Raw genomic sequence first — 14,755 nt, 5'->3', positions numbered from 1 at the left:
GCAGCTCCTCCAACACAGGTTGAACTGGCATCAATTGTCAAATTTGTGCTGGATAACGAGGAGTGCCTGAATGAAAATCTGGAGCCATTTCTGCAGAGGAAAGGTAAGTGCTGCCCTGGCTTTTCCTCCTGTTTGTGCTGCTGTAGCTGCCCAGCTGTAAAGGCAGCTGCACAACCCAGGTGTGCTCAGCTACAAAACAGTCCCCCGTAAACTCCTAAGAGTAGGGCTACCTCAGACCTGCTGGCTCTTCCTACTCAGCAGTACCTCAGCCTTTCCCTGGAGGAGAGGAGCAGGTGGGATGCTGAGAGTCTTGTGGGAGCAGAGTTGCTAGGGAAGGCCTGTGGAGCAGGAGGGATGAGGATGTAGGGCAGGTATTTGGCTTCCTCAGTTGGCTATTCCATCCCTACTGGAATTTGTGGTTCCTGTGCCCCTGAGATTTTAGCTGCTCAGCCTCTTAGATATTAAAGATGGCAGCTGTGTTCTCTCTTTTTATTTCCAGCGGAGCCGCCCTTGTCCAGTGTGTCCAGCAGCAGCTCTGAGGAGCATTCCCCACTGTTCTCTCTCCCTTGCAAGAGAGAGGTGCGTTTCCTGGAGCTGCAGAGGATCGCCTCCTTCCCCAGCGCCAAGTACGTGCCCTGCCTCCTGGCTGCCACGGGAAATGGAGGAAGGGAGGGGTGGGTGGGGCGGCTTTTGGGACCCGCAGGTGTAGCCAGGCTGCACGCTGACTCCCCGGAATGCCCTGTTCTGCCTTGGTGCTCTCCTGCTGCATGTTGCTCCGGCATGATGTGGGGATGGATGATGGAGGTGAGCTTGGGCTCCAGCTCCTTTTAGAATCATGGAATTGTTCAGGTTGGAAAAGCCCTCTGAGACCATCGAGTCCAACTGTGCCCTTGGCTCTGCCAAGGCCACCACTAAACCCTGTCTCCAGTGGAGGCATTTTTCCATATTTGCCCCTGGAGGCCTCCAATGAAAGACCAGTTTTTATATTACCTCCTTGATGGAAATTGTTTTGTATGTGTGCTGTTTTGTTCCTAGATTTTTAAGGCAGCAGTTCCTTGGGGATGCAGGCAGGAGAACCTGCCCCAGAGATGGGGGTAGCAGAGTGGGTCTGGCTGCATGGGGCCTGGGCTGGCTCAGGATAATAATCCAGCTTGTGTGTGTCTCTCTGCAGCTTGCCCAGCACTCAGTCTTCTCCCATGGGGGACATCATGCAGACCCCCCAGTTTCAGCTGCGGAGGCTGAAGGTGCAGCTGGCTTTTGAGAGAAAGAAACAGGAAGAGCTGGAGGTGGAGGTGGTAGAGACTCACAAGCTCGTTATGGAGAAGGGTCAGTACCAGTATATCCTGGGGTGCAGGGAGGGCTCTGGGACAGAGATCTCATGTTTCTCTGACTTTTCTTTTGTGACCCCACCGCAACTCTGCTTGTGCATGGTCCATCTTGCCATGCCACAAGTGAGACTCCAGGTTCCTTCTTCCATCTTGTATTCCCTTATATATCCTGGGCAACAAAAGCCATGACCGAAGCAACACCTATGCTGAGCAGTAGCACTGGTGGTGGCCCGGCTCTTTGATCTCCTGCTGCAGAGGGTTTCTGTGCAGAAATGCTGTTGTGGGGTCTTCAGGTGACATGAAAAGTTGGTAATGGGCCCTTTCTTGCCCCCTTCCCCAGATGCTCAGATCACCAGGATGCAGCAGCAGATTGATCGCTTGGTAAAGCTCAATGAGAAGCAAGCTGAAGACCTGCTGGAACCCAAAGAAATGGAGGAGCTGAGGGAGAAGAATGAGAGGTAATCCTCCAGGAACATCGACTCCTTCCTCCTAGGTGGGATCTTGTCACTCCCACATCTCCAGACTCTATGTTGTCTGTCTCTTCCCTAGCAGTACATGAAACAGGGGAGAAAGCAAACCTTCTTCTTCTCTGTGCTGAGGAGAAGACAGCAGGCACAGAATCAAAAAAGGGGCTGGGTTGGAAGGGAACTGAAAGCTCATTTAGCTGAAATACTCTGCCATGGGCAGAGCCACCTTCCACTAGACCAGGTTGCTCCAAGCCCCCTCCTACCTGGCCTTGAATCCCTTCCAGGGATGGGGCAGCCACAGCTTCTCTAGACAACCTGTGCCAGGGCTTCATCACCCTCTCAAGGAAGAATTTCTACCCAATATCTGATTTAACCCTGCCCTCTGTCAGTGGGAGACCATTCCCTCTTGTCCTGTCACTCCTGACTCTTGTCCAAAGTCCCTCTCTGGCTGTCTTGGAGCCCCTTTAGGTGCTGGAAGGTGCTTTGTGGTGTCCCCAGAGCCTTCTCAACTCCAGGCTGAACACCCTCAGGTCTCTCTCCAAGTCTGTCTTCAGAGCAGAGGGCCTCCAGCAGCCCTTGGAGCATCTCCTCTGGACTTGCCCCACTCCAAGCAGCTCCACATCCTTGTGATACTGAGGACCCCAGAGACAGAGGCAGCTCTGCAGATGGGGTCCTACCAGAGAGGAGCAGAATCCCCTCCTCCCTTGTTGCCCATGGATCAGCCCATGACACAGCTGTGCCACCATCACGCTGACCATGCCCTCAGGGCAGTTATGGCCTGCAGCCCATTTTTACTGCAGTGGGCATGGATCCAGTCCCAAACCATGCAGCCTGTTCTAACAGCCCACTCTTAATCCAAACCCTGCATGGGAGCAGCTATTCCTGTAATGTGAAAAGGGTGTGCTGCCCTTGTCTCACCTGTCCTGGAAAAGGGGAAGCTTTCAGGGTGATCCTGGAACTCCTGACTCCAGCCCATTTCCCAGGCCTTTACTTTGATCCCATGTACTGGGCTTTGTCACACACTTGAAGTCACCTGTCACACTGCATCCTGGTCTTTGCTCTGTCCCTGTGCCATTGTTTACTTGGGAAGGCTGCCCAAACTCCACTGGAAGTGCCATGTCTTTTTTTGTCCTTTCCTTACTTATTTCCCTTTGCGGGGGGTGGCTGGAGTCCCACAGCTGCCTCTGCTCTCAGTTTGGAGCAGTTGGGCTTCTGCAAAGCACAAACATTGCTTATCTCTACTCTGCTTTGCCACCTGTTGGGAGCCAGGTTTAGAGCTGGGTTGATGGCAGAGTCACAGCAAGGCATGGAGATCCCTTGGAACCTTTAGTTTCCGTGGCAATATCCAGCAGCAGCAATCCCTGGTGATATCCTTGCCTGCTGCCAGCATGCACCGCCTCCTTAAGCACTTCCTTAAGCAGCTCCTTTCCCACAGCCTGGTGGGGCGCCTGCACGAGGCCTTCAGGCAGTGCCAGGACCTGAAGACCGAAAAAGCCCAGATGGACCGAAAAATCAACCAGCTCTCCGAGGAGAATGGGGATCTTTCCTTCAAGGTACGGGGTGCAGTGTCCTCTCCATGTCCCACAGCCCAGCTGGTTGTGATGGAGCCCGGGGGGAGGATTTGATGGCAGTGCTGGATGCTGGGATGTTTATGGTTCTGCTAATGCGATCTTTGACCCAGTGACCAAGCCTGCCTTGGGCTCTGGATCCTGATCCAAATAGGAACTCTGGTGGGGGAATGGCGGCTGGGTGGAGCTGCCTGCGTGTGGTGAACACCCAGAACCCAGGATGCCCATGTGTGCTGCAGCTCTTGGGAATGGGGAGTGGGCAGAGCCCTGAGCAGCAAAGGCACACTCTGCCTCTCTTGTGGACTGGGTGGATTTTCATTGGCAGCTGCGGGAGATCGCCAGCAATATGGTCCAGCTGCAGCGAGCCCTGAATGAGCTCTCAGAGGAGCACAACAGTGCCATGGCACAGTCACAGGAAAAGCAGCGGCAGCTGGAGAAGGAGCTGCATGCAGCAATGCAGGATAAGGTCAGGGGGCTTGGGGGGTGGTGGGTGCCCCCCTGTAGCTTCCCCAGGGTCCCCCCCAGCTGGGGGACACAGCAAGTGCAAGCAGGGTGCAGCAGCCAGGAGCCCTCCTGCCCATTTTTGCCAGCACACAGGGAGAAGCTGTGTAACTGTCAGCTCCTGTGGGAAGCCTCTCCCTGAAACTAAGGAAGGGTTCCCCAGGGTGGGACGGGCTGCCCTCCTTGGTTGGTTGGCTCTTCTGTCTTGCACCATGCTCAGTCCCATCTCTGTCTCCAGAAATGCTCAGAAGAGAAAATTGAGATTCTACAGGGAAAGATTTCGATGCTGGAGGACCAGTTGGCCAAGCTGGAGGAATGCAGTGCCCAGGAGAAGGGGGAAGTCATGGGGGACATTTTGAAGGTACACTGGGGCTTCTGCAGCTTCAAGGGCTTGAATGGTAAACGACTCCAGTTGGAGAGAGCAGCAGGTGCCAGGAGATGCATGGCAAAGCCATGTAGGGCAGAGCCTGCTGCTCTCTGCTGCTGGTTAGGGGATGTGGGGCTGAGCACTCTGGGAGAGCTCCTTTTGGGCTGAATTTGCAAATACTGCTGCCAGGGAGCTTCCCCAGCCTGCCACAATATTAACTGGTTGTGAAGAGAGCATCTCCTGCACGGTGAAAAGAAGGTTTGGTCCAAGGGACCAGAGTGGCACAAGGCTGAGGGAAAAGCAAGGTGCCCTTGGGGTGTGGTGAGAGGGAAGGCAGGCACTGGGCAGCTCCCAGTGGGATGCAGCATGTGGGGCTCTGGTGAGCCTGTTGGCTACAGCTTGAGTAACACCTAGGAGGTGCATGTTTTGTCCCTGTGGTAGTCTGATCTTGGCTGGGCACCAGGCACCCACCAAGCTCTGCTATCACTCCCCTTCCCAGCAGGACAGGGGAGAGAAAAATAAGATGGAGAATAACTAGTAGGCTGAGATAAGGCAATTTACTTAAAGCAAAAAGAGTGAAAGTTTGTGTGTATAAGCAAAGAGAAAAGCTAATCTCTACTTCCCATCAGTGAGTGTTGTTTAGACACTTCCTGGGAAGCGGGCCTTCAGCACGTGTAGTGTCTGCTCCAGAAGGCAAACACTAAAATAATGACTGCCCTCCATTCCTCCCATGTCCCTTAGCTTTTATATCTGAGCTGACATCATATGGTGTGGAATATCCCTTTGGTTAATTTGTGTTGCTTGGTCTCATTGTGCCCACTCCCAGACCCTGGCTGGGGTGGGTTAAGAGTTCATTTTCCCTTGGAAGCTTTCACAGTGCTGTGCTTTGCATGGGTAGCTGGAAAGGTGTTCATAACACACCGGTGTTTTTGCTGAACAGCACTATCTCTCTGTCTCAGTCAGACCCAATACAGTCTCCCTGCTCTTCTGTTTGCCAGCTGGAGGAGCTGAAGCAGGAAGTGTCCAGCCTCACGGCCAAAGGACTGCAGCTGGAGGAGGAGAAGCAGCAGCTGGAGGTGGAGAAGAAGCAGCTGGACAGCCTTGTCACCAGCCTCCAGAGCTCCCTCTCTGAGAGCCAGCGGGCCCAGGAGAGACTGAAGCGAGACCTGCAGGCACGAGCTGCCGAGGAGCAGGCTGAGCGGCTGGCTGCCCTGAGCGCCCAGCATGAGCAGGCCCTGCGGGAAAGGGACTCTGCCCTGCAGCAGCTCCAGCAGGCCAACACATCCCTCAGCAGCCAGCTGCAGGCCGGGGATGAGGAGAAGGCTGTGCTGAGCCACAAGGTGGGCGAACTGGAAGCCCAGATCCTGGAGCTGAGTGCCCAACGGCAGCAGGGAGTGGCAGCAGAGGCACTGAAAGCCCAGCTGCAGGAGCTGGAGGGCAGGCTGAAGGAGAGCCAGCAGAGGCTGGCTGAGAGGGAGAAGCTGGCCCGGGAGAACAGCCGCCTGCAGGAGCAGCTGCTCTTCCTGGAGGAATCCCTGCGGAACACTGAGGGAATATTGGAGGACGAGAAGAGACGGGCAGCTGAGTGCCTGGAAGGCAACCTGGCCAGGATCGCTGAACTGGAGGCAGAGAAACAGCAGCTGGTTCAGGGCCGGGAGCCAGCCCTGCCAGAGCAGGGTGAGGAGCTGGCCACACGCCAGGTGTCACAGGAGAACCAGGAGCAGCCCATGGGAGCCTCTCCTGCTGCCCGAGGGGAAGACGAAGAGTGCAGGCGGCTGAAGGAGGAAATGCAGGCGCTGAGCCGGGAGCACAGCCGGACCTGTCAGCAGCTGCAGGCTGAGCAGGAGAAGGTGGCTGTGCTGGAGGCCCAGGCAGAGCAGCTGGCTGGCCTCCAGGCTGACTTGTCCAGCGCTCAGTCATGGGCAAAGGAGAAGGAGAGCGAGGAGCAGAAGCTAAGGGCCGAGATGTCATCCCTTCAGGAGAAGATGGCTGTGGCAGAGCAAGCTGCAGCCCAGCGTGTGGCCAAGCTGGAGGCGGATGCCCAGAGAGCTGCTGAGGCACTGGAGGGAGTCTCCCAGCAGCTGTCCCAGGAGAAGCTCAAGTCCAAGGAGTTGGAAGGCACCATGGATCAGCTGCGGATTGCAGAGAAGGAGCTGGTGTCCCTCCGCTCTGCCGTGCAAGAGAAGGAGAGCTGGAAGGAACAAGTGTCCCAGTGTGTCCAGGAGATTGAGAGGAAGAACAGCCTGATCAGCAGCCTGGAGCAGGAGGTCTCCATCCTCCATCACCAGGTGAAAGAGAAGGAAGGGGAGAGCAAGGAGCTGAAACGCCTGATCCTGGCTGAGTCGGAGAAGAGCAAGAAGCTGGAGGAGAGGCTGCGGGTGCTGCAGACTGAGATGGCCACCGCAGCCTCCCGTGCAGCCGAGAGGTGCTCGTTGATGAAGGTGGAGGTGCAGCGGTGCCAGGACGAGCTGGAGAAGCAGCGGATGACCATTGAGGCCCTGAAGAGGGACCGGCATAGCCAGAGCGAGCGGGAGGATGAGCTGCGGCAGGAGGCAAAGGTCTGCCAGGACAAGTGCCTACAGAAGGAACAGCTCCTGGCTGCTCTGCAGCAGGAGCTCGACAGCGCTCGGGCCAGGCATGCCTCCCTAGAGAGCCAGCAGCGCCAGGACCTGGAGCAGAGAGCAAAAGCTGTGTCCACGCTGCAAGCCGAGCTAGCGCAGGCCAAGCTGGAGGCAGCCGAGGTGCGGTCGCTGCGGGAGCAGCTGGCAGAAAAGGAGCGGGCCCTGCAGGAGTCTTGGAACAGCAAGGGGGCAGCCTTGGAAGAGAGGAAGAAACTCCTGGAAGAGAAGCAGAGACTGACAAGTCGGGTAGGGGTTTTACTCCCAGCAGGAGGGATGTGGATGGGGGAACCCTCCTGGCAAAGGGATGTGTTCAGCCTTCTGCACTTCAGCCCTGAATCCATGTCCTGCTCAGCACAGGGACTAGGGGTGTGGGGACACATTTCTAGGTGTGAAAGGGACTGTCCACATACAGGTGCTGGAGTGTTTCCAGAGAAGGGCAGCAATGCAGGGGAATGATGTGGAGCAGCAGTCTGATGAGCAGCAGCTAAGGGAGTTGGGAGGGGGGCTAAGCCTGGAGAAAAGGAGGCTAAAGGGGGGGACTGTCTCCCCCCTGAAAGGGTGAAACAGCTCCCTGAAAAGAGGATGCAGCCAGATGGGGGTCTCCCAGGTAACTTGTTCTGCCAGTTAACGAGTGGCATGACAATAGGAAATAGTTTCAAGTTGTGCCTGGGGAGGCTTAGGTTGGCTATTAGGAAAAAATGCCTTCCCTGAAAGGGTTGTCCAGCCCTGGCACAGTCTACCCACGGCAGTGGTAGAGTCCCTGTCCCTGGAGGGATTTAACAGACATGTGGATGTGGATTAGTGGTGGTCTTGGCAGTGCACTCAGTCTCAGAGGGCTTTTCCAACCTAAATGACTCCATGATTGTATGGAAAACAGCCTATGTCTCAGCTGTGTACTCACCTCTACTTTTTGTGCTTGCAGGTGGAGCAGTTGGAGATAATCCAGAAGGACCAAACTAAGCAGGTAACACAGACCACGAGCTGGCTGCTCAGTGACAGTGCACAGCTCTCCTTGTTTGTCACTTCCTGCTGGAGCCACCCTCTCCTCTGTACTGTACTGTGAACTGTGTACTGTACAGCACTGTGAACTGTTCACAGCATGGACCCAGCCATGGGGCCCTTGGCTCCAAGTCTCTGGGCACCTTCAGCTCCAGGGGGTAGCAACTGGGCTCCCATCCTGCCACCTGCTCCCTCACATTAGTGCCTGCAACTTGGCATGGCTTCTGACATGGCCCATGGCAGCACACGCAGCAGGTGGCTGCCAGGGGCATGCAGGGCTCCTCAGCATAGGACTATCCCAGTGCTGGGATGGCTTCTCCCCCACCTTTAACCAAGGCCCAGCTCTTGGCACAACCGATAGGAACAGCTGTGCTCAGACAGCATGGGCCAGATGTGGCTAGAGTAGCCTTGATCTCAGATGTGGTAGGAGTTAGCACTTGGGAAACAATGCTGGAAAAGCCACATTTCCCTGTCCAGTCCCAGCCAGAGCTGCCCAGGACTCTGCAGAGACCTTGTGGCTATGAGCAGGGGGCTGAGGGCTCCTCAAGCATCCCCTGGAGCAGGGAGAGCATGGCCAGGCCAGAACTTGCAGCAGCCAGCTCCCTGTGTCAAGAGTGCTGGATGACCTGTGGGACTCCAGGTTGCAAGTGCTTGGGCACTGGGGACTTAACAGAGGCTTTGCTTCCAGCCTGTGACTGCTCCTTCTGCTTGGGTAGCTCCAGCCAGCCTTGCTGTAAGGATTAACATGGGGTGGGTGACGGTCACCTTGGCATGTCCTGGGATCTTCCTTGGCAGTGGGTGGTGCTGAACAGTGGCCCTGTGGCAGGAAATTTCTTCATTGTGCCCTAGAGCTGGCTAGAGAGGAGGGGCTGTGCTCCTCCACAGGAAGATGGTAGTTTTGTGGCTGGAGCTGGTCTCACCAAGCCATGTTCTTTCTTCCAGGTGGATGAGCTGAATAAAAAGCTGACTCAGCATGAGAAGGCCACCTGGACCCAGCAGCAGAGAGTTAAAGTAAAGAGGGACCAAAACCCTGGGGGCTGAGCCCTGGAGCTGTTGGTGCTGCCAGGGGGCTCAGCTGGGTTGTCTCTAAGCCCGTCTCTTCCCTGCCCACAGGCACTGGAAGCGGAGCTGCAGGCAGCAGTCACAAGCCATCAGGAGAAGGTGGCAGAGCTGCAGGTGCAGCTCACCCAGAAGGAGCAGGCAGCTGAGCACTACAAAGGGCAGGTATGCTGGGGGCTGGTATGGCCTTGCTGTCCCTGACACTGCTGGGAAGATCGACAGGATTCCTCTGCTTTATATCCTAGATGGAGAAGGCAAAAAGTCATTATGATGCCAAGAAGCAGCAGAACCAGGAGCTATCAGAGAAGCTGAAGGCCATGGAGCACTTGCAGGAAGAGAACACAGAGCTTCAGAGCAAATCAGAGAGGCTGGCCAAGGAGCTACAGGAGAGCATCCTGCAGGCCAAGGAGTCTGAGATGAGCTGCAAGACTCTTACCAGCCAGATTCGCAGCCTGGAAGCTCAGGTGGGTGTGGCATAGTTGAGCTTCACCCTCCTTGTCCTCGCTTCCATCACCACCTCACTTGGAGGACAGATCCATCCATTCCTCCCTGTTTCCCATTCAGGTGCAGGAACTCAGCAAGTTCCAGGAGAAGACTGCCACAATAAAGGGACATGAGGCTTCCTTTGAGAGTGTGGCTGACCAGAGCACTGATAGCCTCAATGAGGCACAGCAGCTCAGCTCCCCCAGGTACCAGATCCATCTGCTTCCAGCACCCCAAAACTCCACCGTTCCCAGGCCTGGTCGCCCTGCTGGTGCTACCCTCACCCCCTGTCTCCGCAGGAAGGCTGCCAGCTCTCAGCTGGAAGTCTCAGTGGTGCCGTCAGACAGTGAAGAGTCACTGCTGTCTCAGCGGCTGCCCCAGACAAAGTCATCCCTGGAGAGTCTCTACTTTACTCCCATCCTCTCTGAGAGGCGGTCACAGCTCCAGAGCAGCGCCAACTTCCCGGGAGACTTCTCGCTCGACTCCGGCTGCAAGACCCGCTCTGCCCGGCGCCGCACCACCATCAACATCACCATGACAGATGTGAGCAGGGGGCCCCTGCTGGGGAATGCAGGGATCAGGAGCAGCACTGCAGAGGGACCCAGCATGCTGGGAACTGAAAAGCTGAACGTGACCTGTCAATGTGCACTGGCAGCCTAAAGTCCAGCCATGTCCTCAGCTGATCGCCCCAGCACAGTGGGAAGTGGTGCAATGTGGGCATTTTGCCCCTCTGCTCCACTCTGCTGAGACCCCCCCACCTGCAGAGCTGCTTCCAGCTCTGGGGCCCCAACATCAGAATGACATGGAGTTGCTGGAGCAAGGACAGAGGAGGTCACAGAAGCTCTCCAAGGGGTGAAGTCCCTCTGTCCTGGAGATAGGTTGAGAAAGTGGGGAGAAGAAGGCTCCAGGGAGACCTTAGAGCCCCTGCCAGTGTCTAAAGAGGCTCCAAGAGACCTGGAGAGGGACTTTGGAAATAGGCTTGGAGTGACAGGACAAGGGGGAGTGGTTTCCCATTGACAGAGGGCAGGGCTAGATGGGATATTGGGAAGAAGTTCTTCCCTGTGAGGTTGCCTAGAGAAGCTGTGACTGCCCCATACCTGGAAGTGTTCAAGGCCAGACTGGATGCAGCTTAGAGCAATTTGGTCTAGTGGAAGGTGTCCCAGCCAAGGGAAGGAAGAGGTGGAAGGAGATGAGCTTTAAGGTCCATTCAACCTAAACCTATCTGTGGATTTTTCTCTCCCAGAAACAGGCAGAGCCCGAGGAACTGGTCTGCATCAAGAACATCCCATTGGCTCATTCCACAAAAACATCTTCCCCTGCTAAGGGCCGTCTGCGCTCAGGTGCCTCCACCCGCTCCCTCACCAGCTTCTCCTCCCAGGAAACCCTTGCAAAGCTGGAAGCCTCCTCCCCAGAGAAGACCCCTGGCCATTCAGTACTGCTGGGCCTCCCTGGGTACCGACCAGTCACCCGTAGCTCCCTGCGCTTGCAGCGGACCAGCAGCTCCAGCCTCGGTGTGTATGGGCGGGGAGCACTTGCACTGCTGGCTGTGGGGTTCTGCCCTGCCTTGGGGGAGTCAGGTCTTACCTGGAAGCCCCCTCATCTTTCCTTGCTTTGGATTTAGGCCAGAGCACCATGAAGCTGGGCATGTGCCAGGATGAGCCAGAGCAGATGGATGACTGGAACCGCATTGCGGAGCTGCAGCGGCGGAACCAGGCCCGCCCTCCCCACCTGAAAACCAGCTACCCCCTAGAGAGCATGGTAAGAGCCGGGAGGGGGAGGTCAGGCAGCCCTTTGTCCAGAACTGGGGTTTGGGAAGTGGGTCTGGGAACGGATATGTCCCCTCAGCAACATCCCCACATCTCCTCCCCAGCCCTCCACCTCCTTGGGAACCATCACGGATGAGGATGTGAAGATGGGGGACCCAGAAGAGACGCTGCAGCGTGGCAGCAGGCACTCCTCCCAGCCCATGGCCACCGGCAGCCAGCGCAGCAGCCAGGCCAGCAGCATCACCACCCGGCAGCGGAGGAAACGCCTCTCGGAGGAGACCCACCAGGGCCCTGACACCCCCCCGGTGAGCTCAGCCCAGTCCCCCAGCACAGCACCCTACTGGGAACAAGAGGTGTTCCAGGTTTTGAGGGAGCTGCTGTGGACACCATTCGCCACATGTTCCCACTGATCCTGGATTGCAGTGTCCCTTATTTCCAGCATCCAGTGGTGTCTCTAGTACTCGTGATGCTCCCAGTGCTGGCAAGGAGGCCATTCCAGAGGCGAAAGGCTGAGCCTTCTACCCTCCCTGGGCACTGCTGCCCTCAATCACATCCCCTCCCTGCAGCCCCTCAGTTCCCTCATTGCTGCCAGCCCCACAGCAGGCTGACACCCAGATGGCAGTACTAGCTGATCCCCTGTTTTCCAGTCCAAGAAGCCAACCAGCTGCTTCCCACGGCCCCAGAGCTCCCAGGACCGCAGTGCGCAGAGTGGCTCCCAGGCCAGTCAAGACAGCGAGCAGCAAGCCCCAGCCACACCAGTAAGTTTCAGAGGGAAAAAGAGGGATCGGGAGGGAGCCCTGTGTCCTGCCCCACGCTGAGCTAATGGTCCTGCTCCTCTTTTGCAGGCTCAGAGGCGCCAGTCGATGGCGTTCAGCATCCTCAACACCCCCAGGGAGCTGGGGAGGCGCCTGCTGCGCCGGGCAATGGCCCAGAGGAGCACTCCCACAGCCTCCAGCGGCACCCGCCGCTCATCCCGCATCGCCACCGCCACGACCCCAAAGGGCAAGGTAGGTACTGCCTGATCCCCTGGGCACGCTGCTGAGCTCATGCTCAGTGACCCCAGCTCCTGCCTTGGGTTCATACAGGCCATGGGGACAAGGGGCACAGTCCTGCTGTCCCTGGGCTGCTATGGCAGCAGCAGGTCCCAGCATGGGGCTCGCTCACGTTCGTGGTCCCTAACCGCCCGTCTTCGCTCTGTCCTTTCCAGGCCAGTCGCCAGTCGCGCAAGGACAAGCGATCCTGAGGTTTCCCCAGTCCCTGTGTGCTGGCTCTGCCCTGGCCTCCCACCTGCACCCCCTCACCTCTTCCTGCCCCCCCAGGGCCCAGGAGCACTGAGGGTGAACAGGTGGGGCCACCCACACGACTGCCTTGCATATCCCACTGACAACTGTGGGGTGCCCTGGGCACGGCAAGGCCCCCTTGCCCTTCCTGTACCCATTGTCATCCTAAACCCTTCCGGGACCCAAGGCAAGGGGATGCACAGAGGGTGAGGGCTGGAAATACACAGGGGTGCGGGGGCTGGCACCAGGCTGCAGCTGGAGGGGCTGAGCTCTCCCCAGGGATATTCTGCAGCCTCGGGTACAGGGACAGAGGTGAAACTTAGCATCCCTCGGGTCACCACCTTTGCTCCCTGTGTGTGGGACCCCCCAACCTGCCCGGTCCTCCTGTTCCTCCCAGGGAAGCTGAGGCAGCATTTTTAAATGTTTCTACTTGTAAATAAAGTGTATTTTTCACCTGCTCTGGGGCTCCTGGCTTCCTGCTCCTACAGTCCACATGCACTGGAACCTTTATCAGGGCTTGAGGGGAGGAAAAGCATGACCTCCTCCTTGCCCTATCACTGAACTACACAGGGTGTCCCAAGGCAGGATGCTCACCCAGGGACCCTGCAGTGCCCCCAAGCAGTCATAGTGCAGATTTCTGTCCTTCTTACTTTTCTCCTTTAACTTCCTCTTCTCCAGTAGCAACCCCTGCCATTACAGTGCTTCAAACCTCAGCAAACCTGGCCACGGGGCTGGAAGCCCCTTCTCCATCCTCCATCCTCACACCAGCCTTGCCACAGATGTCCGGGGGCTGCACTGTCTCTGCCCCTTGGCGTACTGCAGGTTCAGCCCTCAGGGGTGGTGACACAGGGTTTGTCCCCAGCTCTGCTGTCCTACTGCAGGCACTGGGGTGAGGACAGGGCCCCTGGTGTCTCCCTGCAGTTGCTGGCATGCTGCTCCGTCTCTGCCATGCCAGAGGGCAGCTGGCAAATGGGGCAGGGCAGCCAGGCATCAGGGGACAAGGAAGGCCAGGCTACAGTAGGTTCTTCTCCACAGTGGGAAGAGTGTGTGGGGGGAGCAGATTCAGCAGGAAGTGGCCTGTGGAAAGCAAAGGTGATATGGTTGTCACAAGCTCATTAGTGTTGGGATGATGTGGGGTTTGGACTGACACCCTTCCTGATGGTTCTTATGGCAGCCTGGGAATAGACTGTGATGCCCCTCCAGTGCCAGGGCCCCAGCAGGAGTGATGTGTCCCAGCTACAGAACTGCCACCACTATGCCCATTTACTGGCCACCAGAGGACAGCCCTGCCAAGCAGCTGGGGCAGACAACAGTGTCCCCCTCACTGCTGGTGTGTCCTCTGTCATTTCTCCTGCCTTGTCTCTCTTGGGGGATACAGGCTTGGGCTGTTCCTTTCACCCTGGGTGGCCTTGAGGTGGCAGCTGGGGCCCTGCAGAGGTAACATGCTGGAGGTATCCTATGCCACATCCTGCCAGCCCAAAAGAGTGAAGGGCTGGGTCCAGAAGTGTCTGGGAAAGGCTGAGAGCAGTAAACAGCCGGGGTGAGGGCAGCAGAAGACAGTGATCCTGGGATTACCTGCCAGGGATGGGACAGCCACAGCTGCTCTGGACAACCTGGGCTGGTGTCTTACCAGCCTCACAGGGAAGAATTTCTTTGTAATATCCCATATAACCCTGTCTTCTGTCACTTGGAAGCCGCTACCCCTTGTCTTGTCCTCCCAGGCCATTGCCCCTCTTCTGAAGTCCCTTCAGGCAGTGGAAGGGGCTGCCAGTTCTCAGAACCTTCTTGTCTCCAGGCTGAGCAGCCCTGCATGTCCCAGCCTGTCTCCACAGTAGAGAGGCTCCAGCCCTCAAGAGCATCTCCACAGCCTCCTCTGGGCTCACTCCAGTTGCTCCACACTCTTCTGATGTTGGGGTCCCAGAGCTGGAGGACTGCAGCTGGGCTCTCACCTGAGCAGAGCAGAGGGGCAGAATTCCCCCCTGCCCTGCTGCCCACAGTGGCTGGGGGCCAGCCCAGGACACAGCTGTGCAGATTCACTCACCTGGCACTGCAGGACCTCCCACATCCTTGGCCAGCAGCTCCAGGTGACGCCCCAGGGTGCTCCTGCCAGCTCTGGGCCTTGGTGCCTGGTTCTGGTTCTGTGCTGTCAACAGCTCCATCCAGGCACAGTGGCTGAGGTGGGCTGAGCTCCAGGCAGCCCCTTCCAGCTTCCACAGGTGCCTCCTCAGCTGCTTCTCCTCCCTGGATCTCCTGGGGCTAGGGAGGGGCAGCCTTGCAGGAGGGTGTTGCTATCAGACACGGAACACAAGCGCACCC

The 14,755-nt window shown here is 57.3% G+C and overlaps 1 protein-coding gene across 2 annotated transcripts in view; it reads left to right on the top strand.

The window, feature by feature from the left end:
- The window catches only part of LOC129132521 (nuclear mitotic apparatus protein 1), a 33,141-nt gene that overhangs the window by 7,043 nt on the left and 11,343 nt on the right, over window positions 1-14,755 (top strand). Inside the window, exons 7-26 of one of the 2 annotated variants that reach the window (XM_054651763.2) lie at window positions 19-103; window positions 500-626; window positions 1,172-1,326; window positions 1,669-1,786; window positions 3,231-3,348; window positions 3,689-3,829; window positions 4,103-4,225; window positions 5,230-7,098; window positions 7,775-7,816; window positions 8,794-8,862; window positions 8,965-9,075; window positions 9,156-9,374; window positions 9,475-9,599; window positions 9,693-9,936; window positions 10,637-10,904; window positions 11,015-11,151; window positions 11,264-11,464; window positions 11,807-11,917; window positions 12,005-12,166; window positions 12,367-12,897. In XM_054651763.2, coding sequence (XP_054507738.2) covers window positions 19-103; window positions 500-626; window positions 1,172-1,326; window positions 1,669-1,786; window positions 3,231-3,348; window positions 3,689-3,829; window positions 4,103-4,225; window positions 5,230-7,098; window positions 7,775-7,816; window positions 8,794-8,862; window positions 8,965-9,075; window positions 9,156-9,374; window positions 9,475-9,599; window positions 9,693-9,936; window positions 10,637-10,904; window positions 11,015-11,151; window positions 11,264-11,464; window positions 11,807-11,917; window positions 12,005-12,166; window positions 12,367-12,402 — 4,461 coding nt within the window. In that variant the 3' untranslated portion in view covers window positions 12,403-12,897. Of the gene's footprint in view, window positions 1-18; window positions 104-499; window positions 627-1,171; window positions 1,327-1,668; window positions 1,787-3,230; window positions 3,349-3,688; window positions 3,830-4,102; window positions 4,226-5,190; window positions 7,099-7,774; window positions 7,817-8,793; window positions 8,863-8,964; window positions 9,076-9,155; window positions 9,375-9,474; window positions 9,600-9,692; window positions 9,937-10,636; window positions 10,905-11,014; window positions 11,152-11,263; window positions 11,465-11,806; window positions 11,918-12,004; window positions 12,167-12,366; window positions 12,898-14,755 lie in introns of those variants that run through there. The other variant, XR_008535828.2, reaches the window with a different exon arrangement.

The sequence above is a fragment of the Agelaius phoeniceus genome, chromosome 2 (assembly GCF_051311805.1).
Source record: "Agelaius phoeniceus isolate bAgePho1 chromosome 2, bAgePho1.hap1, whole genome shotgun sequence".
Classification (NCBI taxonomy): domain Eukaryota; kingdom Metazoa; phylum Chordata; class Aves; order Passeriformes; family Icteridae; genus Agelaius; species Agelaius phoeniceus.
This window is presented reverse-complemented; position numbering and strand designations above follow the sequence as displayed.